Source organism: Hydractinia symbiolongicarpus, chromosome 1 (genome assembly GCF_029227915.1).
Source record: "Hydractinia symbiolongicarpus strain clone_291-10 chromosome 1, HSymV2.1, whole genome shotgun sequence".
NCBI lineage: Eukaryota > Metazoa > Cnidaria > Hydrozoa > Anthoathecata > Hydractiniidae > Hydractinia > Hydractinia symbiolongicarpus.
The window spans coordinates 6,653,917-6,676,887 of NC_079875.1; the positions used below are offsets into that span (position 1 = coordinate 6,653,917).

At 33.3% G+C, this 22,971-nt stretch overlaps 2 protein-coding genes across 2 annotated transcripts; both read right to left on the reverse strand.

The window, feature by feature from the left end:
* Positions 1–808: 808 nt before the first annotated feature.
* On the reverse strand, positions 809–7,658 carry LOC130635069 (kinase suppressor of Ras 2-like). The gene is made up of 10 exons (XM_057444669.1): positions 6,318–7,658; positions 5,594–5,621; positions 5,271–5,359; positions 4,948–5,026; positions 4,151–4,239; positions 3,430–3,651; positions 2,803–2,937; positions 2,286–2,415; positions 1,885–1,974; positions 809–1,439 (listed from the first exon to the last, which is right to left on the reverse strand). The coding sequence occupies exons 1-10, from the start codon at positions 6,860–6,862 to the stop codon at positions 1,311–1,313; spliced, it is 1,536 nt and encodes a 511-aa protein (XP_057300652.1). The 5' UTR covers positions 6,863–7,658; the 3' UTR covers positions 809–1,310.
* Positions 7,659–16,973: 9,315 nt separating this feature from the next.
* On the reverse strand, positions 16,974–17,654 carry LOC130644999 (uncharacterized). The gene has a single exon (XM_057450865.1). The coding sequence runs from the start codon at positions 17,652–17,654 to the stop codon at positions 16,974–16,976; it is 681 nt and encodes a 226-aa protein (XP_057306848.1).
* Between the last annotated feature and the right edge of the window lie 5,317 nt (positions 17,655–22,971).

The following is a 22,971-nucleotide window of genomic DNA, read 5'->3' on the forward strand; positions in this document are numbered from 1 at the left end:
AGAGATTGTATATATAATTATATATATATATATATATATATATATATATATATATATATATATATATATATATATATATATATATATATATATATATATATATATATATATATATATATATATATATATATATATATATATATATATATATATATATATATATATATATATATATATATATATATATATATATATATATATATATATATATATATATATATATATATATATATATATATATATATATATATATATATATATATATCCAATTTTTTCTCCACCACGGTACTTTTTTTCCCAATAATTATTTTCGCGAATCTACCAAGTTTTTGTCAATTTCGCTGAAATCGCTTTACACAAAATGCGCGAAAATTCATTCTCGCGAAATTTAAACTTCCACTGTGTCTTTTTAAACGATATGAAGGACAGAAAGAGTTTGTAGAAAAAACTTCTGCTGTTTTTTAAAAACTCGATTAAGTTTAGTAGGTTAGGTCAGTAATAAAGTTTTTTCCCGCAAATTGTTTCCATTAGATATGGTCTCAGAAAATTCTTCTTCTATAACACAAAATACAGAAAACTAGTCCAAAATATTTTCTAGAACTGCAGTTTTTCTGCAAATATTTTCTTCCCAAGTACAATAATTTTTCTTCTCCAGCTCTACCAAGCACTCAAAAAGTTGAAATGTGAATTTGAACTTAGCAGTCTTTAATTTATGTCTTCCACATAAAGACCCGTAAGCTTTTAGACCCGTAGGCTTTTAAGAAACTTCGAGGGAATCTGTTCACAGAAAGAAAAAGACATGCTAACATACATGTACATACATTTATTCTGTATATAATCTGTGAAAAATAGTATTGTACAAATACAGCTTTATTTACAAAGAACAAAAATCACACTTTCATAAAATGTCTCCATATTTGTTTTCTAACCACTATTGAAACATCACTCTCTATTCTGCACACTATCCATGCATTTGTGGACACGATAATATTCAAAATGGCGAATGTTTAGTATATGCAATCCATGCAGTGGTTAAGAAGGGTATTTACAGATTTAAATTGTTAATTTTAACTGCTGGAACAAATTTTATAAGACTCAGCTAGCTTATACGTAGAAATATACAAGCTTCATAAAAAGTTTTTGTAAATGATCAATTCTCCATTTTCGTTCCCAGGCCTCTTTTTCACACTTATGATAGATAAACCGATTTTTAAAAAAAATCTTTCGTTGGATAGTACGACGGCTGTAACATCTTGAAACTTTACCCAATGAATAAAGATGCATGTGTAATAATAAGAAGGTTGAATAACTTAGCATGATTTTTTCCATCTGGTTGGTTGAGCAGGTGAACTTTGCAATCGATGAAGAGGGGAGTGGTTACTATGTTGTTTGTTGATTGCACCAGAGTCAGATAAACTCAATTTCTTTTGTAAGGAACGCTAAAGAAAAGTAGGGAACGTTATACGACCTTGGGAATCTTAACCGACATTTACCTAAAACATAATAACAAGCTGATTTTTTTTTTTTTTTATAGCAACTTTATTACATTGGTTAAGAATGTTCTCAATTTATTGTACTTTGATTTTCACGAAAAAAAATCCAAAGAATGCTTAATCCTATTTTTAACAGCACCATATTGTTTAATTATACAGTGATATTAAATGCCTGCAGATATTAGATAACTCAGTGCTATGATATATCAGCTTAGAAACCAATCGTATAAATCTTTGTTCCAACACCAATCTAGGAACATATTTATCCTCGTCCCTGGGCTCTCTTATGCCTAATACACTAAATGGCAGCGCCTTCCCATCAGCATTCCAAAGGCGTAGAAGAGCAATGGGTACGAGGTTGATATGTTGCTACTACTTCGGAAATACGTACTGGAATATTTAGTTTGCGCATGCTTGATAGAATGTCATGAAACTCTGGTCTGTTATTTTCACTGTTACTCCAACACGATTGAATTAAACCCTATAAGTAAGAAAAAATGTTTTAACAGGATTTTGTCATTATTTGGTGCTCTTGGTATCGTACAAAATGTTTATCGTTTAACAGTCACATAAAAAGACTTATTTAAAGAGCTCCAGAATCGTCAGCATTGAATAATAGTTAGAGGACTCAAATAAGTGGGGATACGTAAACATTAAAAGGATTATTTCAAAAATAAGACGCAGCTAAATCAAATATTTTTAACGTTCACTAAAATTTAATAATAATCAAAAAATTCGCTGAACGAAATTTCATTTTTTCCTTTCAAGCCAATCCAATCGTAGAAATGTTACCTTAAACGTCAAAGGAAAATCTGTATCATCCAATGATTGGACGACTCCTTTTGATACTTTCCATATAACTGTTTCAGCTTCTGCATCTTTGAAAGGATATCGACCAAGAAATATTTCGTACAACAGCGTTCTGCAAAATAACAATTTGCATCAAAATACACCTTGAAGATTTGAACGAATAAGGATGATGCGCTATTTTTGACAATTGAAGCCATTAGCTTGCCTTATAGGAGAAAATGACTTTTTTTGCAGTAGGATGTAAATGTGACAATTCTTGCTTATAAAGCTTTTTAATACAAACGAACCTTTAACTAATGGTTTGAATAAAGAAAACAATTAGGTTGTTGCCTCGCTTAACCTCTCATCAAATTTCAGCACGAATATGTTCGTCTCGCCGTTGCGGTTATAGAAAAAAGACAACAGGCGCCGGGAACGAGGTTGGTTGGCTTGCATCCAAAAGGCAATAATCACTATCCGACTTTAGTTATTTATATAATTAAACAAACTGTCTACTCACCCGTATGCAAATACATCAGATTTTGAATTTGTCTTTTCAGTGGATGACAAATAGACACCATCCACATGCAAGCAACGCATCAACTGCGGACTTAGATATGTCAAATGTCCTTTTGGTATACTACCCCAGTTTTTTCTACAAATAGTCAAAATTAAATTGTCACTGGATGTACACGCTTTTTTATAAGAATATTTGACTGGAATTTTAGGTTAAAAGCATCAGGTCAATTGCTAGAAGGATTTATTTCGTGAATATTTGCCATATTCGAGAAAACCGCGAAATTTAATCCACGTGATAATTTTGGTATCCTTAAAAAAAATGCGTGTGAATGAATCACTGTACTGCCACAGGTGTTGAACAAAACACATGCGTGAATAAAAATATGCACAAACAACGAAGGGAAAAAAAACCGTGATTTCTGAAACCCAACCGGTTCACAAGCTCCTTCATTTTTACACCAGTAAAAGTTAAAATTATTTAAACTTCTGCAGACAACATAAGAATAATTAATATAATTATTTGTCTCCTGCGTAAATATTGTCTTAAAAAGCGGTTTTAATTTTGGAAGTAGTTTTAACAGAGTCCACATACTTTCACGCGAAAAAACGGGTTTAAAAATTCTCTTACTTCACCGTTGGAGTCATTGTCATTGTATAATCCGTTATTCCGATTTTAACTTTCGATTCTAAAAATATATTTCGGGAGCATAATTTTCCAAGAGTTATTCCTTTAGCATGTAAATATCCCATTCCTTGCGCTACTTGTTTCGCTATGCTGAACTTTGTGCCAAAGTGAAATGACGTCATTCGTGTGTGTAAATACGTATGCAATGTATCGCCTTTTCGTACACTAAAAGCAAAGCAAAGAGGATATCATTTTTATAAAGCAAAGTCGATATCATCTTAATATAGGAAAGCAACCTCGTTCCCAGGGCATCTTGTATCTTTTCTGACCCCGGGACGGCGATCGTATTGCCGTCCCGGGGTCAAAAAGGATACAAGATGCGGTTGATAACAAAGCATATATCATCTTGATGAACAATATAAAACTGAAGAATATTAAGAGCTGATAGTCAAAAAAGCTAAATATCGGGTGAGAGTGGGATGTATACTTTGTTAGCCCACATTATGCCAGCCTTTACTGGAGGTAAAGGGTCGGCAAATGTTCGGTGTTCACCTAGAGTTACTAATCAAGATATTTGTGGCATAAACTAAATATAAATGTCAACATGCCAAGCTATAAAAGTGTACGACAGATAAAAGTTTACTAACCAAACTCTTCATTTAAGGGTGTTCACGCGAGGTTGAATTATACTAACAAAACGCCTCTTTTACAGGCGTTTACTAACCTTGTAACAACAGCGAGGTTCGGAGGTTCAATACATGCGCCCATGAACAGAACAACGTTTTCATGTCGAATCAATCCAAGCAACGCCACCTGAATAAACAGAGAGCAGCTATTTCATTGCAAGTTATCTGGATTCAACCGCAGGCTTTTTTTTCTTCATATATTTGACCCAGGAGGATAGAAATAGAAATTTCTATCCTCATAGATTTGACAGGGAAACAAAGATTACACAGATATAAAAAATATACCAGGGAGTTGGGAACAAGCTTACTTTAAAACAATTTTATTGTCTTAATGCCCATATTAAGTTGAAACCTTTCACGTTATTAAACTTTTTAAATATTGTTTCTTATGGATAAGATAGATATTCTGATCAGGAGTTGCTTTTTGATATTCAACAATCTGAGAAGATGAGGAGAGAGGGGTGATCATTTTTACCTGATCTTATACCAAGCGAATAAAATCCACACTAGAATATTATTGTTTTTAAGAAAATGAAAATCGACCTAGGTGGGGAAGGTTCTGACAATAGCAACGATGTAAGACTGCGTTCTCCATATTTCTGTATTTTTTTAATATTGCTAATTTGAAAGTGTTCACTAAACTTCCAACTGTATTTAAAGAGGGGTGAATCGACACGATACAATAGACATTCCACAAATCATTCTCATCCCCAGTTTGGTTGCCTGATGTCAAAGCCGTTAGCGCTTACTTGGCGGCTATCAAGACTACGCCGCCGGCCCTCGATGTCAAAAAAGGCAAGAAATCCTGGGGATGTCAAGAATTTTTTACACTTACTTCATCGTGGAAATCTTCAATACCTTCACTTGTCTCGTGTGAACGAGTGTAGATCATCACGTCACCATGCCAACGCCCTCTACAAAAAACAGTCAATATTAGCCAATCGTTGTCGAAAGATGGCAATACGAAAATAGTTCTAACGACATTTTGAATTATCAGCATAGCAACCATTGTTTGAAATGTATATATGGGAAACTATCATTTTGTATCAAACACGATAAATAAAATGTTGAAACTTTAATAAGTACCTAGATACAGTTAAGCTTTGACAGTAAGATATATTTAGCGTTAGTTCGAGTAATGTTTTTTGTCTCACTCACCTGTATACTGTTCCTTTTGAACTCGATGCTTCAGGTTCTCCAAGTTCAATATTTTCAAATGGTATTGTCCATTCGTAAAAGGATTTAGGCTAAATAAATAAATAAATAAATAACAGTGTTCCGTAAAATACACAAAGTAACCTATTAACATCATCTCCTTGCGTAAACAATGAAAGAGGAAGTATTGTGACTTCAAAATTTTCAATTGAGTAGATAGAAAACAGGCCGAAGTTCCGCTTTTGTTATAATAACCGCCCTTTTTACGAAGACTTTTCTCTGTTGAGCGCACCCTGCGCGCTAAATGAAGTTACAATGAAACTCACCCTTTGGTCGTCCGAACTTTCATTTATCCTAAAAGAAAACACTAAATTTAAAGAAAAAAATAAAATAAAAATTTTCGTGTAAGGTAGACTTATTTTTGGTTTGTGTTCCTACTTAAACGCAATTGACCATATCGATCGACGTCGATATTTATCAAGTGCAAAAGTAGGATTGCTTTTACTTTTTTCAATCGATTTAAATTCGTTAAAGTAGGAACCCGCTTAATCGTGCACGTGTCTGTTTGTGTGTTAGTATATTCTCTCCTTAGAATTTTCACGAACATGCTCCACACTGATATTCAGGACCAGTGCGAATACACACTTTTTTCGTAAACAACAATTCGTTTATAGCACTGAAGTTTGAAAAAAAAGGTAAGATTTAAACAAGTAGATTTGATCAAAATTTTAAAACAAACTGCAACGCCACTCAAAAAACAGTTCTGGTTTTCCACTTAAGATAGAGTGACGTCCTCGCAGAAAGGGACGTCAAATATGTAGAAAAAGACGTCAAATATGTAGAAAAAGATAAATTTGCATGATAATGATATCATTCGAATTTATACGCAGTTACGTTAAACAAAATTAATGGTTAGATCATTATGATAATGAACACGTTATGCATCGAATTGCCGTATAAGAAACAATAGTGTGTGTGACCACACCGCTTTTTTCCAAACAAAAAAAAATAAAAAATTGAAATACATAATAAACAAATCTGTTCAGTTACCTTGGTGATACTTGCTGCTTGCCTGTAAAATGTTCGCGGGATAAACGTTGCTTCAAATCATGACTTCTTTGAATCGAAGGCGATAAAAAGTGTCCTCTTAAAGAGTTTGACTCTCTTCGAAGTCCACTTACGGTATTTACACTATTAAATGTTTCAGTGCGGTTTTTTCCATTTAACTTTTTACAAAGAGATAAAGTGTTCCGTAATTTATCACAAGATGTCGTGGGCGGTAAGGTGGGGCGGTTGGGTGATTGCAAACTACTCATACTTCCAGTATGCTCAATTTGAAATTTCACAATCTTCTTCTTTTTTGTTTTTTTCCGTTTGTCTTTTCGTAGTTTACTTCCACAATCGTGGTTGCACTTACAATTAAAAAATTTATTATCGTTCATTTTGTTAAGCTCTGTAATGTTTTTATGTTTATTACTGTATGTGTGGCACGTACAGGTGCATCTCCCTTTATGTGGTTTGTTAACTTGTTGTCTCTGCTTTTGGAAAAGAGCTACCAACATGGTAGCACATGTAGTCATTGATTTATCCGACATCTTTAATGTTGCAATGACGTTATACACTATTTTTCTAGAAAATAAAATCCACAGTATTAGCTTTACTTATCAACTTGTACTCAGGCTTCTTTTTGACATTAGGCAAAATAGATAAAGAACCGTTTTTAGTTTCCCCTCTCCTAGGAAAACAAAAAGCCTTCGGGACAAGATTTTCTACTCCTAAGCTATTCCTTCTGTAAGGCTTAACGCAAGTAACAAGAAATGTAAATTAAAGATTTTCTTTTCTTTGATATGAGCTTAACCTGATCGATCAAATACTGAATCTTTCAAAAGACTGATTTAAAATTATCAAATACCAACCTTGTTCTTAGGACTCTCTTTTTAAGGACAGATTTTTAGTCCAAAATAACCTGGTTTGTAAGACTCTCTAATCAGCAATAAAGCTGCATACTCATAACGTGTTTTGCAAAAATACAATTTAAAAAAAAAATAAAAAAAATGCAAGCTTAAAAATGAATACCTACTGTATGTTTTTTTTTGTTTCTTTTTTTACTTTAAAGAAAATTAAATAAAATAAGTAAAAAATAGCTCGAAAAACACAAACTCATGTCGAAGAAGCTTTTTCCTTTCCATCCTTTTGCTCGTCAGAAAAATCCTGTTAAATTTAAAGACCTATATATATTCCATATATTAAAATTTCTTGTTCGTGAACCAACACCCTTACTGTCGCCAGAGCTGCAAAATTGCTACTTATGCCATTGTTGTTAAAATTATATTTAAATGTTTTTTATTTCTTTTATATCGCCGTGTGCTTTCTTTTACTTCTTCATTGCTGCAAATTCAAGCAAACTGCAAGCTCTGCGACAGATTCATCATTGGAGCTCTAGTCTCAATATTTGTGCACTCTGGCTTTGATAGTTTTTTGTACGCAAAGTATCATCGTTTGGAAAGAAATGATAGCATTGAATGGACCTCAAAGAAGGAGAGTGTAATGTTTTCTTTTTCTTTTCTTTTCTGCACCTGTTGTTGGCAAAAAAATATTTTTGTTTTCTTAATTTCTATTTTGACGATGTTATTCGAAATAGTATGTAATAACAAATAAAGCAATACATAATATATATCGCTTTTGTTTTCTATTGTTCCTCGTTATAGTACTTCTGAAGTGCGTCTTCTTCTTATTAAAGCGCAATCGGGTTGAAAAGGGAAACAATACGCTTTCGCCGACAATCATAAAATTAGTTTTTCTGTATTTCTATTTCACTTGGTATTCTATGTTTAAATTTGTTCAGTTTTTTTTATTGTTCTTAATTTACATTTTTTTGATAATTTTAATACAGTATGATATTAAGTGCAAATTTAAAGATTGTTAAACACTTAAGAATATAGTTTATAAGAATATAAAGGCTCGAGTATGTTACAATTTAAAAATACAGTTGATGAGAATCAACCTTATTTTATATAGAATTAATTTTCGCGGGAAATTTTTCAAAAAATAAAATTATTTTTCCCTAAGTTAGCAAGTCTAATAATTCGCAAGAATAAAAATTTTATGAATTTTTGAGCCGAAAAATGAATTTAAAGAAAAAAATTCGTTAAATAGGTAAAAAAAAATAGAGAAGAGACTGGCATACACATTCAATTTGATGATAGATAATATTTGTTGACATTTTTTGCAAGAATTATTTTCTTTTTTGCCCGTGTAAGTATCCCCTATATTAAAAACGTCGATTAAAAATCGTGAAAACGTCCCTGGTAACGAGGATGGTAAGAGTTCTAGTATTGGAATGTTAAAATTTGATTGTAGCTGTATAATAACGTATAACATATCCTGCATAGTATATAGCAGTATCCCAAAATTCAAATGCTTCCCGACCAAAACCCCTATTTGATTGTTTTTCTAAAATACTGTGTGTTAATCGAGCAAAACTTTCTTTTTTGTCACTGTCCTCGATACTTTTGTCTCACAAAGTTTTATTCGATAACCTTGTAACTAAGTTTTTTTAAGGCTTTAAAAATTCATTAATAAGAAATAACCCTAACCTAATTTGTACCGAGCATAACAGCCTGTATTTTTATTCCAAAGAAATACAACATAAAAATCTCCTTTGTAATCAACAAAATACATGTTTTTTTTAAAAAAGGTCTAAATTTCAGCTAAGACTTGATGATCTATTTTTTAATACTTTTCAACCTTATAATAATCTTATTTTTATAATGTTCTTTTGTGTGTTGCTCTAAAAAATAGTAAAATATATGGTCACACTTGCGATCATGATAAATATTTTAAGACTGAAACAAAATAATGATGTTAAAGCTAGCAGAATATACTTTTTACCCATCCAGGTTGAAGTTAATTTCTTTGTAAAAACGTACATATGTGTAGCAACACAAAGGGAATAAATAGCTGTTTTTTTTAAAAAAAACTTTTCTCAGTAGTCCTGTACTCGCATTTTATTTCTATGGAGGCATACAGACTGAGTACGTTAAGTTTTGAGAAATTCTTAGCCTCAACGTTCTTGCAAACAAAGTTCTTATAAAAAGATAGTTCCGCTTCATAACGAATTAAAACAAAAACACAGTAGATGCACTGAGGAGCAGACAGATAGATAGATAAATACCCTTCATATCTCATTTGTTCGCGTATACATCATACATGCTTCATCAGCTAGTTTTTATAATCAAAAGCAGGCAACAATTTTTTTCTTTTCTTCTTCAAAAGATCTTAAATCGTTAAAAATGAACATAAATGTCAAAGTGATAATGTTCCAGAGAACACTTGCGTGCACAATTAAAAAATGTTCGATTTCACAACAGAACAAAAGAATAATAACAAAGCGACCAATAGAACAATAGGAATGAACAATAGAATCATTCATTGGAATAAAATATGTTAAATAGTTTTGGAACAATACGAACAAAAGAAAATTGATTTTAAAGAACAAGAAAACGATAAAATATTCCATGCGTTAAAAGCGGTAACTTTTATATTTGCAAATCATGTCTTCTTTTTATATATCATTTATTTATTATCTTTCGCGATTTTCTTTTTGTACTTTACAAATATTAATCATCTTTCGAATTTAAATTATTACTAACATCTAATACATAACTATCAATCTACTTATAAGATATTATAAGCTATTACCTAAACTGGGTTTATGGGCTGGTAAATAATGATCACCCTCTATCGTAGTGGTTTTTATTCCATCTAACATGAAGTTAGTTAAAAAGAATCATCTAAGGAGGTGTTCGTTGCTGCGTCATGCAGGTGCTAGAAAATTAAACAGAAACTGCTTAAAATACATGATAGGGATTATATCGTTTTTGTGTAGGAATCCTCTCCATAGAATTAGCAGGCCCTAATATCCTGAAATGTAAAATTACTTTAGGTATCATACCCAACTTAAATTCCACTAATTTAAATTCTTCATTGTTCACGTCTAAATATTATCATTCTTGCCAATGTCAGAGCCGCTATCTCTTCTTGCCTGCTAAGGCAAGAAACTCTGGAGACGAGGTTGCACAAGGGCATCTTTCTGACTTCGAAACGATGATAGGTAAGGGGCCCCTGGAACGAGGTTGATAAGTTTTTGTGTTTTACATACCGTAATTTTTAATGGTAATCAAACTTATCAAATCAAACAAAAATAAGCTTTTGAGGTAATTACAAATTTTTACTGCATACAAGCAAGCAAAATCAAACAACCTCGTCCCCAGTGGTTCTTGTTTGTTTGGCATCGAGGCCGGCGGCAAAGAAACTTGTTAACCGTTAATTAAGAATTTATGACACTCAGTGTAAATTAGGTTTTTTAGTGTTTTGTTTGATTTGATTTTTACAAATGTATTGGTATATTTGACACGCATACCTGTTCTTATGTAAGTTTGTGGCAGCAGTTTCAGTAGTTTTTTTTGAACCTCTTTCAGGACGACGGAAATTATTTTTCTTTATTTTTTTTGCTATTTTTATTTAGTTCAATTTTAGGTTCATTCTAAAGCTCTTTATCTATAGGCCAAAGTCCGAATACGAGATGCGGCTATTTCATTGATAACTGTACCATTACGAACAGAATCCTTGGTAAAATAATAACAAAAATAAAAATGTCTCCTGCAGAACTTAATTTGACCTGTTTGACTTGTGAATCAACCTTACAAATGACCCTTACAAATGACCTCAGCATAATTTGTAACCTTATGTGTAAATATCAAACACAAACACCAAGCGCAAAATATAGTAGAAATAAGAATCGTTTTCCCATAAGATAACTGAAGATTATTATTTTAAGAGACTGGGGACGAAGTTATAAAACAATCTCTGTATCTACTCTCTTATTGTCTGAAAAATAGAAATAATGGGAACAAGTTTGCTTTTTCTTGACATCTTCGAAGCAAATTGCAAATTTTACAACCTACATTTTCCGCATGCGTGCCCCAGCATTCTCGTTTGTATTATAAATATTATTTCGATTTTGCTGTTTAGTGTTTAAACTATTACAGATTAATCCAACCTCATCCCCAGGACTATTTGCTTTTCATCTGCGCTGCGCTTTCTGGTGGTATCCTTCTTCCACAGAGTAAAATAAAATCATGTTGGATATTCATTTATTTCATCAAGTCTAGTTAGTAAAGCAGCAACAAGACCGTCGTTCCCGTCAGAATATCATAGGCGTAGAAAAGCCCTGGGGACGAGGTTGAACCAGGATTGTTTTTTAAAAAATATTATGTTTATCAAATAGAATTCTGTACAGTTTGTTCCGTATTTATAACAAAATTCTTGGAGAGATTATTTCTAATTTCAACAAACAAAATTTATGACAATGTACAATGTCGTTCCCAGTTTTTTTAGTATCGAGATCCTTCTGTATTTGCATGCATTGGTTGTCTTCATAACAAAAGGGCTGAGTGACCTGTTTGTAGCCATGGCAATTTTCTCGTTCCAGTATAAAAAGAGAGACAACAGGATCTGGAAACGATAAGTATCCTTTTTGTAATTAAGATTGTGATACAGAAAGGAGTTGAATTTATATTCAAAATTTTGCAGAGTTTGAATATATATTCTTTGTTTATTTTCTTACTAACATAGTTTTTTGATTTCCCTCTTTAATTTCTACTTCCATTCACCTGAACTATATACTTCATACCCTTCGATGAGCTATATTTCTAGCTGGTAGTCAAATACTACAAAAAGATAATGATGAAGATTTTTAAATTAAGCGAGTATAAAAGTTTTGTTGAGTGTGTCAAGATAGGTGCTTATAGTTCGACGACATCGCCTGAAGATTCTGGCAGTCAAGCTTACATGTGACGTTATACTATTCTGAGTAATTAAAACTTCTGAAGTTATAATATTTCTACAGATATAAACTTCTGGACAACTAATGATATCGACTTGAATACTTCGTATCACTTTTGCTACGTAAAACTAACATTTAAAAATGTTTCTAATTTATTTTATCATTTTTATTATTGTTATTTATTCAGAATAGGTTCTTCAGTTCTATTAGTGCTTTCACCAATAAGGGTCCTGAGAAGGAGTCCTAGTGCATTGAAAGCTCCCTTTTGCGCTACAAAATTCGTATGAAGCCATCAACTGCTGAACTAGACAACTGCCGAAGACTTCAATCCTATTCTCGTGATGAACGCTAAGCGAAAAGAATCAATTCCCACTTTTTATAGTCTCTGGAGTGATCCGGACGTTGATCGAATCCATGACTACTTCATTGTGAGCGAACGCTTAACCACAAGGCGACCAGCTGGTTAAAGTTTTTTAAATCAGTCCGGAATCACCGACTGGTGGCCTTGTGATAGAACGTTCAGCTCCAGTGTAAAAGGTCTTGGTTTAAAACCCCGGCTGAGTCATGCTAGAGACTATAAAAGGTCTTCCGTAGCTCAAATGGGACTTTGCAGGACTCTCATTGGTAACAGTTCTATTAGAAACTGAAGAGGCTTAAAAATAAATAAATTTCAGTGTAGTTTGACATGAACGTGTAATAATATGTTCTAATGGGTAGCTGGTACGTGCTCCTACAAGCAGAAACGTCTAATTATACCATTCTTAAGCCTTAGACCTTTTTGCCGACAATTTGTCGTCTTTGGACCCTATTTCTAGGCACCTACTGTCGCAACATTGACAAAGTTGAGCATTACTGAATTAAAAATTTCCTTTTGTTAGATCGATTTAAAAAAAGAAATGGTATGCAGAAAGTGTCTATTTTGATCAAGTTTAGTTGGTCAAACAAATTTTGTTCAAGTGGCTACTATTGGTACGACTAAAATTTATCCCAAACTTTTTTTGCAACAGTTTTACCAAGCTCGACCTCAGCACCTTTTACAAAAATGGTGACTTAGGTGATAGCAGTCCCGAAAAAGTCGGTAACATCAACGGAAGGCGTTTAAACGTTACAAAAATTTCTAAAAGTTCATTCCATGTTTCTTACTAAGCTAACAAAAAATTGAGATCGTATACAACAAACGTACAAGTAGTAGGCAAGGAAAAATGCGTTTAACCCTTAGATTCCAAAGTTCGACAATTGGTGTCACACCCTCACTCACTCGTACTGAAGAGAGAGTGTTTAGTTGTAAAAATATAAATACTTGAAGTTTTTAACATTTGAACCATCTGATTCTTAATATTTATTAATTCGTTTAAATTTTGAATGACCTCTTTTTGGAGATGCAGAATTTGGGCAATTCTCATAACATTTCGACGAATAATTTCGGCACCGTAATATTGACACGCAGCCAGAAAAAAATCTCATTTCTTACGTCGGTCAGGAAAATTCGTTTCATACGGCCGACAGACAGGCTATTCTCTTACTTTCGACAAGCAAAGCTCGCTGTTAGGCATTTTCAAGAAGACTAAGATTTTGTGTTTTAAAAAATCAAGCTTTCTCGTGCATCATTTCCAACATGTTCATGGATTCTTACTACCATTATTATTCTGATATACTTAAGATAAAAAAAGTAAGATTTAAAATTTGGAAAAGCAAACGTTACACCTACAATATACTGACACCCTTATTTTATTATTTCTTCGTATCCCAGAATTTCCTTGTCGTTATAACATGTTTTGTGCGATGACTATTTTGGTTAATATCAAAACAAAGAGCAGTATTAAACCCATAAACAGATTTATTTTTTTTGATTATTATTTACATCAGTTTTTGCAACATATTTTCTTTGCTTAGAACACAATTTTAACTTTTGATCTACACATTTGCACAGGAACAACAACAACAACAACAACAACAACAACAACAACAACAACAACAACAACAACAACAACAACAACAATAACAAAAACAACAACGACAACAACAACAATAACAATAACAAGACTTTACTGAAACGTAAACAATGCATTTCTTCCTCCTCTTCAGAAAGACATACAGTTAATTAGAACTAGCTAAACCTATTAATCCGTTATTTACAAAACGGGGGTAGGCAAACTTCTGAAGCTCTTCTCCATAGAGTGTAAAAATACGTCTCAGGGAATTGTGAGTGCGAATCGAAGCATGTCAAATGTTTGTGGTGACACAACTTCATCGCAAGATCTCAGTTCAAACTTGAACAAACATTAAAATACATGCACCTAAATATCTCTAAACAAAATAATTTTCTTTTATTCGTATATTTATTTTATTTATTCATTTTTACTTATAATTATTATATATATACTCGTTAAGCATATTGAGTTTGTTTTTATCTAAATGAAAGGCTATTATCACTCTTTTTGGAATATTATTCTTGGCAGCTAAAGGTGCTTTAACACAAAGTCACTACGATGGAGTAAAGTGGAGACCAACAAGTTTACCAAAACAACATGACAGATGTTAGCAACAACAAAATCTGGATTGATAACAAATTTCTCGTATGGAATCTATTGGAAGATGAGTTTTGAAAGTCTTGCTTTTGTGGTCGCTCTTCTCTGCAAAAATTATCGTGCTTAAATCGTACCTTACGACAAAAACGATCATGCACGTACTTTCCATCACATTCACACGTTTTAAGGTTAAACCCTAAAGGATGTTCATGAAGTTCTCTTCGTGCGTTAATACAGGAAGCATTGCACGTGTCACTAAATATCAGATCTCTGCACGAGTCGAACCAGTTCCCATATAATTGGTGGCAAGATTTATCGTCCATGCAATCTCTCAGATGCTTTGTGCAGCTAACTTTCATGTCTTCATCTACTGAAGCATTCATGCAGCGCTTAAAACGCGCTCGAAATATATGACAAGGTACATCCTGTCCACAATCACAATTAATATATTTCTGCCCCATTCTATCAACTAAGGCTTGAGTCAAAACCTCTTGACATCGTGAGGTACAAACTGGAAATGTCTCACCCTCTACGAGCAGTCTAATGCAATGTTTTTTGACCTCTTGGGACGTTTGTTACATGTCTTTATATTGCATAATATAAGAACCGTCCCAAACGTCTTATTTTCATGGCTTGTCGCCAAGGTCATTGTAGCTCGAAGTATCATTTAAAACTATGCCAATAAAAATTTACCCCCTTAGTCCCCAGGATTTGTTGCCTGATGCCAAATCCCCAAGGACTTACTTAATGGCTAAATGTACAGTAGGATGGAGACAAGGTTGCAATTCCATCTATGCAAAAGTAGCGCAGAATTTCTTATTCCGCCTACACTATTGAGTTTTCACCGCCCTCACGCTAACCTTTCCTACAACGACACGCTCTGACTCTAATTTGAAAATAAGTTCACAAAGTCAGCGTTTATCGGAACACTTGTTTAAGATCTATTGATTAGGTTCCTTGTAAAAAAGACTTTACCAAGATAAACGTACAACGTACAAGTAGTAGGCAAGGAAAAATGCGTTTAACCCTTAGATTCCAAAGTTCGACAATTGGTGTCACACCCTCACTCACTCGTACTGAAGAGAGAGTGTTTAGTTGTAAAAATATAAATACTTGAAGTTTTTAACATTTGAACCATCTGATTCTTAATATTTATTAATTCGTTTAAATTTTGAATGACCTCTTTTTGGAGATGCAGAATTTGGGCAATTCTCATAACATTTCGACGAATAATTTCGGCACCGTAATATTGACACGCAGCCAGAAAAAAATCTCATTTCTTACGTCGGTCAGGAAAATTCGTTTCATACGGCCGACAGACAGGCTATTCTCTTACTTTCGACAAGCAAAGCTCGCTGTTAGGCATTTTCAAGAAGACTAAGATTTTGTGTTTTAAAAAATCAAGCTTTCTCGTGCATCATTTCCAACATGTTCATGGATTCTTACTACCATTATTATTCTGATATACTTAAGATAAAAAAAGTAAGATTTAAAATTTGGAAAAGCAAACGTTACACCTACAATATACTGACACCCTTATTTTATTATTTCTTCGTATCCCAGAATTTCCTTGTCGTTATAACATGTTTTGTGCGATGACTATTTTGGTTAATATCAAAACAAAGAGCAGTATTAAACCCATAAACAGATTTATTTTTTTTGATTATTATTTACATCAGTTTTTGCAACATATTTTCTTTGCTTAGAACACAATTTTAACTTTTGATCTACACATTTGCACAGGAACAACAACAACAACAACAACAACAACAACAACAACAACAACAACAACAACAACAACAACAACAACAACAATAACAAAAACAACAACGACAACAACAACAATAACAATAACAAGACTTTACTGAAACGTAAACAATGCATTTCTTCCTCCTCTTCAGAAAGACATACAGTTAATTAGAACTAGCTAAACCTATTAATCCGTTATTTACAAAACGGGGGTAGGCAAACTTCTGAAGCTCTTCTCCATAGAGTGTAAAAATACGTCTCAGGGAATTGTGAGTGCGAATCGAAGCATGTCAAATGTTTGTGGTGACACAACTTCATCGCAAGATCTCAGTTCAAACTTGAACAAACATTAAAATACATGCACCTAAATATCTCTAAACAAAATAATTTTCTTTTATTCGTATATTTATTTTATTTATTCATTTTTACTTATAATTATTATATATATACTCGTTAAGCATATTGAGTTTGTTTTTATCTAAATGAAAGGCTATTATCACTCTTTTTGGAATATTATTCTTGGCAGCTAAAGGTGCTTTAACACAAAGTCACTACGATGGAGTAAAGTGGAGACCAACAAGTTTACCAAAACAACATGACAGATGTTAGCAACAACAAAATCTGGATTGATAACAAATTTCTCGTATGGAATCTATTGGAAGATGAGTTTTGAAAGTCTTGCTTTTGTGGTCGCTCTTCTCTGCAAAAATTATCGTGCTTAAATCGTACCTTACGACAAAAACGATCATGCACGTACTTTCCATCACATTCACACGTTTTAAGGTTAAACCCTAAAGGATGTTCATGAAGTTCTCTTCGTGCGTTAATACAGGAAGCATTGCACGTGTCACTAAATATCAGATCTCTGCACGAGTCGAACCAGTTCCCATATAATTGGTGGCAAGATTTATCGTCCATGCAATCTCTCAGATGCTTTGTGCAGCTAACTTTCATGTCTTCATCTACTGAAGCATTCATGCAGCGCTTAAAACGCGCTCGAAATATATGACAAGGTACATCCTGTCCACAATCACAATTAATATATTTCTGCCCCATTCTATCAACTAAGGCTTGAGTCAAAACCTCTTGACATCGTGAGGTACAAACTGGAAATGTCTCACCCTCTACGAGCAGTCTAATGCAATGTTTTTTGACCTCTTGGGACACCCTACTGCATTTAGTAAATGCTCCACAATTCTTTTGAAGATTTTCACAAAGTTCCACCGCGGAGACTAACCGAGTGTATGTGAATAACAAAACCATTAAAACATTTATAGAAGGATACATTTTTATATATTTTTCTTCTTACTGTTGTGAGATTTATTTACTAGTTTAATTCTGTACTCCTTGTTGTTGTGACATGATCAAGTATCTTTTTTCTGCTTTTTATGCCAACTTGACTCTTGAATGTTTATTTTTGCGATGTTATGTATCAAATTCTTGAACTTCGGCCAGTTTTAAAACAAACACGTTATAGTCCTTCTTTTATGTTGACTTTTTAAGATGTCAGTACCCTCCTCCACTGAGCTTTATAACAGCCTTGAACTCAGAGATTATCTTGGTAAAGTCTTTTTTACAAGGAACCTAATCAATAGATCTTAAACAAGTGTTCCGATAAACGCTGACTTTGTGAACTTATTTTCAAATTAGAGTCAGAGCGTGTCGTTGTAGGAAAGGTTAGCGTGAGGGCGGTGAAAACTCAATAGTGTAGGCGGAATAAGAAATTCTGCGCTACTTTTGCATAGATGGAATTGCAACCTTGTCTCCATCCTACTGTACATTTAGCCATTAAGTAAGTCCTTGGGGATTTGGCATCAGGCAACAAATCCTGGGGACTAAGGGGGTAAATTTTTATTGGCATAGTTTTAAATGATACTTCGAGCTACAATGACCTTGGCGACAAGCCATGAAAATAAGACGTTTGGGACGGTTCTTATATTATGCAATATAAAGACATGTAACCAACCTCATTCCCAGTGCTTGTTGTCGCAACCGTCAGAAATCAAAAAAGACATAGCGGGCGCTTGAAACGAAGTTGATTTATAACCGCATTTGATGGAATGAATAAACGTTAGAAAAGAAAATTATTTCTAATAGAATTTTTGGGATGTTCATGCTGTATACTTTAAACTTTTATGCAATATAGAAAAATTACGAAAGAATGATTTCATTTCACTTCAATTCAAGGGTATGAATGAATGACTGAATAAATGAATAAATGAACTAATTTATAAATGAATGAATGAATGTATAAATAAAATTATGGGCCTGTAACAAGTTTTATCCAATCTCGTTCCAAGGCCTCTCTATCCATATATTATGTTGAGGAAACAGTTCTTTATCATAAATATAAAAGAGCCGTGGGAATGAATTTGGTGCTATGAAAACAGACTTATTGTTCAGGACACTCAACACGAAATATCTCTCCTAATTTTGTACTCCTCTTCGAATAGTTAGTGGTTGGTAAGGACCTAGTAATATGAAAAAAGGTTAGCCTGAATCTTTAAAGATAATAAAAAATGTATGTAAAGAGATGTTACGAACACCCTGTAGGATCTGTAGGATCAGTGTCGCTTGTGCTGCATAAAACATTCATAACTTTACTTAAAGTTGAGAAGTATATATAGTCAACAGAAATAAACTAGATTGAAAATTAGGTTATGGAATATTAATAGATGTGGTATATACTTTATAACCCTGTCATCAAACATCGGCATTAGGGCTTGTAGAGGAAAGATGTAGTCAACAACCTCATCCCCAGCGTTTTTCGCCGTCTTCTTTTATATCATAAAGACAAAATCCCTAGAGACGAGGGTTACAAGACAAATATCCTAACTCGCTTACTTTGGTTTTCTAATCTGAGCTTCTTTCAAGAACTGCATCGTGTAAAAGATTTCTTTAAACATTTTAAACCTTATATTTCTTGCCTAAATTCCTTGACTCTCACGAATACCCTGGGAACTAAGTTAAGATTTTTGTTTTTTTACACAATAAATTGAAGGTATTTTGTTACAGAGTTAAAAAACTTTTATTTTATGATATACCACAAACAAAGAGCTTTTCTAAACATACATGTTTTCTTATGAAATAAAATATTTTGGATGGATTCCATACCTTTTATAAAGTGCCTTTTTATTTTTTTTGTGTATTTTGGATGCTTTTCTTGGCTAGTGCCCTGCCTTGTATTTTAAATGGGTCATTAAACACCTTCTAATTCATGGTCATTATTTAGATTTAACCAGGAGACCCAATCTTCCACGTCGGGTGGAACAGTAAGCATAATCGCATATCCGCGTGGGGTGTTTAGTATAAATATAGTGTCTATCGCACGTATCGTATCAAAAATCAGTTAATCTGATTCGAAAAGCTTAAACTTTTGGTCAAATGTCTCGAAACGTAAAAAAGTTTAATTTTATTCAACTTTTTTTTGTAGTACGCATATAAAAAATTAAACAAACAAAAGAATAATTAAGAATAGTTATCATTTAAACCAATAATTGAAAGCAAACAAGAAACCGCGGTCAGTTTGAAATCACACTTTCCGGTCAAGAATAGAAGAATGTGAAGCTAGGATACCGATATGAATATCCATGGAAAAAATAATTAGCTGTATCCAGTTGCATCGGTTGCATGTGCACGTAAATTCTGTATTAGGGGCGGATAAATAAAATTAAATATAAAGTTAAACCAAATTGTTCATGAAAATAATCAGAGCATGGTGTGTCAAAAATAGAAAACTAGTGAAAAATAACAATAACTCGAATCCATGTGATGAAAATGTCCTGAACTTCGCCGCCGCGATGAAAGGGTAAACTAACAACGGGTGGGGTGCAAGGTCCAAGCACAGGTATTACGTGTCTCGCACAACCAGGTATAAGTACAGGTATAATGTGTGTCGCACATCAAGTGAAGGTCTAAGTACAGGTATAATGTGTGTTGCACATCAAGTGAAGGTCTAAGTACAGGTATAATGTGTGTCGCACAACCAGGTATTAGTACAGGTATAATGTGTGTCGCACATCAAGTGAAGGTCTAAGTACAGGTATAATGTGTGTCGCACAACCAGGTATAAGTACAGGTATAATGTGTGTCGCACATCAAGTGAAGGTTTAAGCACAGGTAAAATGCTTTTTTCACATCAAGTGAAGGTCTGAGTACATGTATTACCTGTGTCGCACATACGGATGGAGTGCAAGGCCAAAGTATAGGTATTACGAGTGTCGCACAAACGGTGAAGGTCTAAGTACAGGTACAATGTGTATCACACGAACAATGGAGGTCTAAGTACGAGTACAATGCGTGTAGCACAAACAGTGGAGGTCTAAGTACAGGTATAATGTGTGTTGCACAAACAGTGGAGGTCTAAGTACAGGTATAACCCAGGCTACCACTACTGTAGTTACTTTATTAGCCGAAATTTTCGCAGAAAGAGAATTAAGTGTGTCGCGGTTTGTAAAAGTAAATTCCTTATAAAATCAGATTTTTTTTTCAATCCGCAAAAATAAATACCTCATCGGTTAAAATTTCGTCGGTGAAATTTTTTTGGTTGGTTATGAAATTTCACTGGCGGAAAGTGACGAAATTTTTCTGAAATTTTGTCACTTTTAACCGACAAAAAGTTTAAACCCTCTTTCAGTAGAAAACAGTTTTTTAGTTTTTTTAATTATATTTGACAAAACAAATGCTTATCAAAAAATAATACAAGTGTTTTTTTCGTCACTTTCAAAACATTCTTCGCTTTCTTTGAGAAAAAACTTACTTATTTTTTTTTTCAAATATGACTTTAAAGTGGTCTGTCGACTTCAAACACGAATAAAAACACTTAAAGAGAAAATTCAATTTTGTTGAAAAATTTCATCGGCCAAAATTTTTAGTCGGTTATAAAATTTCGTCGGTCAAAACATTTCGTCGGTTATAAAATTTCGCTGGTGAAAAGTGACGAATTTTTTTTCAAATTTCGTCACTTTTCACTGATGAAATTTTAACCGATAAGGTACCGCGAAGCTTTCGAAAGTCTTAAAGGGCCAACCTCGTCCCCAGGGTCTTGTAGCCCCTGAGCCGTTATTACTTTCTGGAAAGTTTCAAAAATTAATGTATTATTGGGAGGGGATTATTCAGTGTTCCAGAGGGTAAATCTTTACTTTTTCTCAAACTTTCTCTACCTTGAAAAAAATTACCTGTTTCTTGCAAGTTTGAGATGAAAAAGTGCCGCTGTAAACAATTTTTATTTTCTCAACAAGTCTTAAATTCTCAAGAAATTATAATCAATATATTTTATACCAATTTTAGCATTTTTAAATATGTTGATAAGAAATTAAAAATTAAAATTTCATCATGTCTGTAAAGCACATCCCAAACTCAAGAACAAAAGTGACAAGGCAGATATCTTTTTCGTTCACTCTACTCTTTAAAAAAAGTTTTTAACACCATTTGAACATGATGTTCCCAGTTGACTTGCTCATCAGAAAGAATACCAAGCTCAACTTCCAATGCTCGTATATATGCAGCTGTTTCCAACAAAATTTGCTTGTTTGTTTTTCGTTTACAATTTTTATCTGAAGGTAATAAATTCTCTAACTCGTCGAAGCACTTCTTAAAAACTTGGTTACGTTTTTGTCCTCTTTCCCGCGCTTGCATGCGAATTCGATTCATTTGCTCGGCGACCGGCAGTTTATCTTGCATTCTTGTTGGGTTCATTTTTTGCTGATTTCAGAATGCTTCGATGTTGATTGCAAATGTTTTTGTCAATTTCAATAACAACATATCTACAACTTGTCTATATATGATCTAATAATGTTACTTTACGAATTTTAGTGCGCAATCTTTCTCCAGAAGCTTATTATATGGAAGAAATATTGAGGACTGGTACTTAAGTTGTTACCTCGATTGTTACCTTATATTTTACATAACCAGACAGAAGTTGGTTTGTGTTTCAACAAAACGTGCAACCTATTCACTAAACCCCGTTCTGAAGTTGTTTGCAGTCGCACGGAAGTAATTTCGGTTCAAAGTTGTTTCTTCTCAATTTTGTTTGTCATGCAAAGATAATATTTCAAAAGTTAGGCATAAAATTTCACTTCATGTTTTAATTTTTCTGGTATTATTTGATCTTGTTGTAATATGAGAAAAATAAAACATCCGGACTCTAGCGTGCTGACGTAGGGTTCATGTTTGAGGGTGTGACCTTGAATACACAATATATAGTCTCTCTGTAACAACTTTATAGCTTCTTACAATTTTCTTTCAAAATTCCATAGGACTGGTAACTAGTGAAAACTAATCTAAAGCAGTTCTCACACCAAAATGTTAATCAACTCCCTACAAAGCGTTTACGTTCCAAAGGCCTGAACACATTGCAGATTCTTAGATGGAAATGAGAAATGATGAATGTTATTTTCTGTTCCAGTTTTAAAGCAATAAGATATCCTCGTCCCCAGGGTCTCTTAGCCCCTAAGCCATTATTGCGAAACGGCTAACAAATTAATTAAAGAGGTAAAATGCCCTGTGAACAATGTTGGTAAGAAGAGTACTGAGTCTGAATGGATATAAATTTAATACAATGTTAAATACAAAGTAGAAT

What these genes read in the sequence shown, in the direction of transcription:
- LOC130644999 (XM_057450865.1), bottom strand. Translation starts at nt 17,654, where the DNA reads ATGGTTTTGTTATTCACATACACTCGGTTAGTCTCCGCGGTGGAACTT.
- LOC130635069 (XM_057444669.1), bottom strand. Translation starts at nt 6,862, where the DNA reads ATGTCGGATAAATCAATGACTACATGTGCTACCATGTTGGTAGCTCTT. An exon ending in AAGCAGCAAGTATCACCAAG is followed by an intron (nt 5,622 to 6,317) that starts GTAACTGAACAG and finishes GTTTTCTTTTAG; the next exon opens with GATAAATGAAAGTTCGGACG. An exon ending in AAAGTTCGGACGACCAAAGG is followed by an intron (nt 5,360 to 5,593) that starts GTGAGTTTCATT and finishes TTATTTATTTAG; the next exon opens with CCTAAATCCTTTTACGAATG.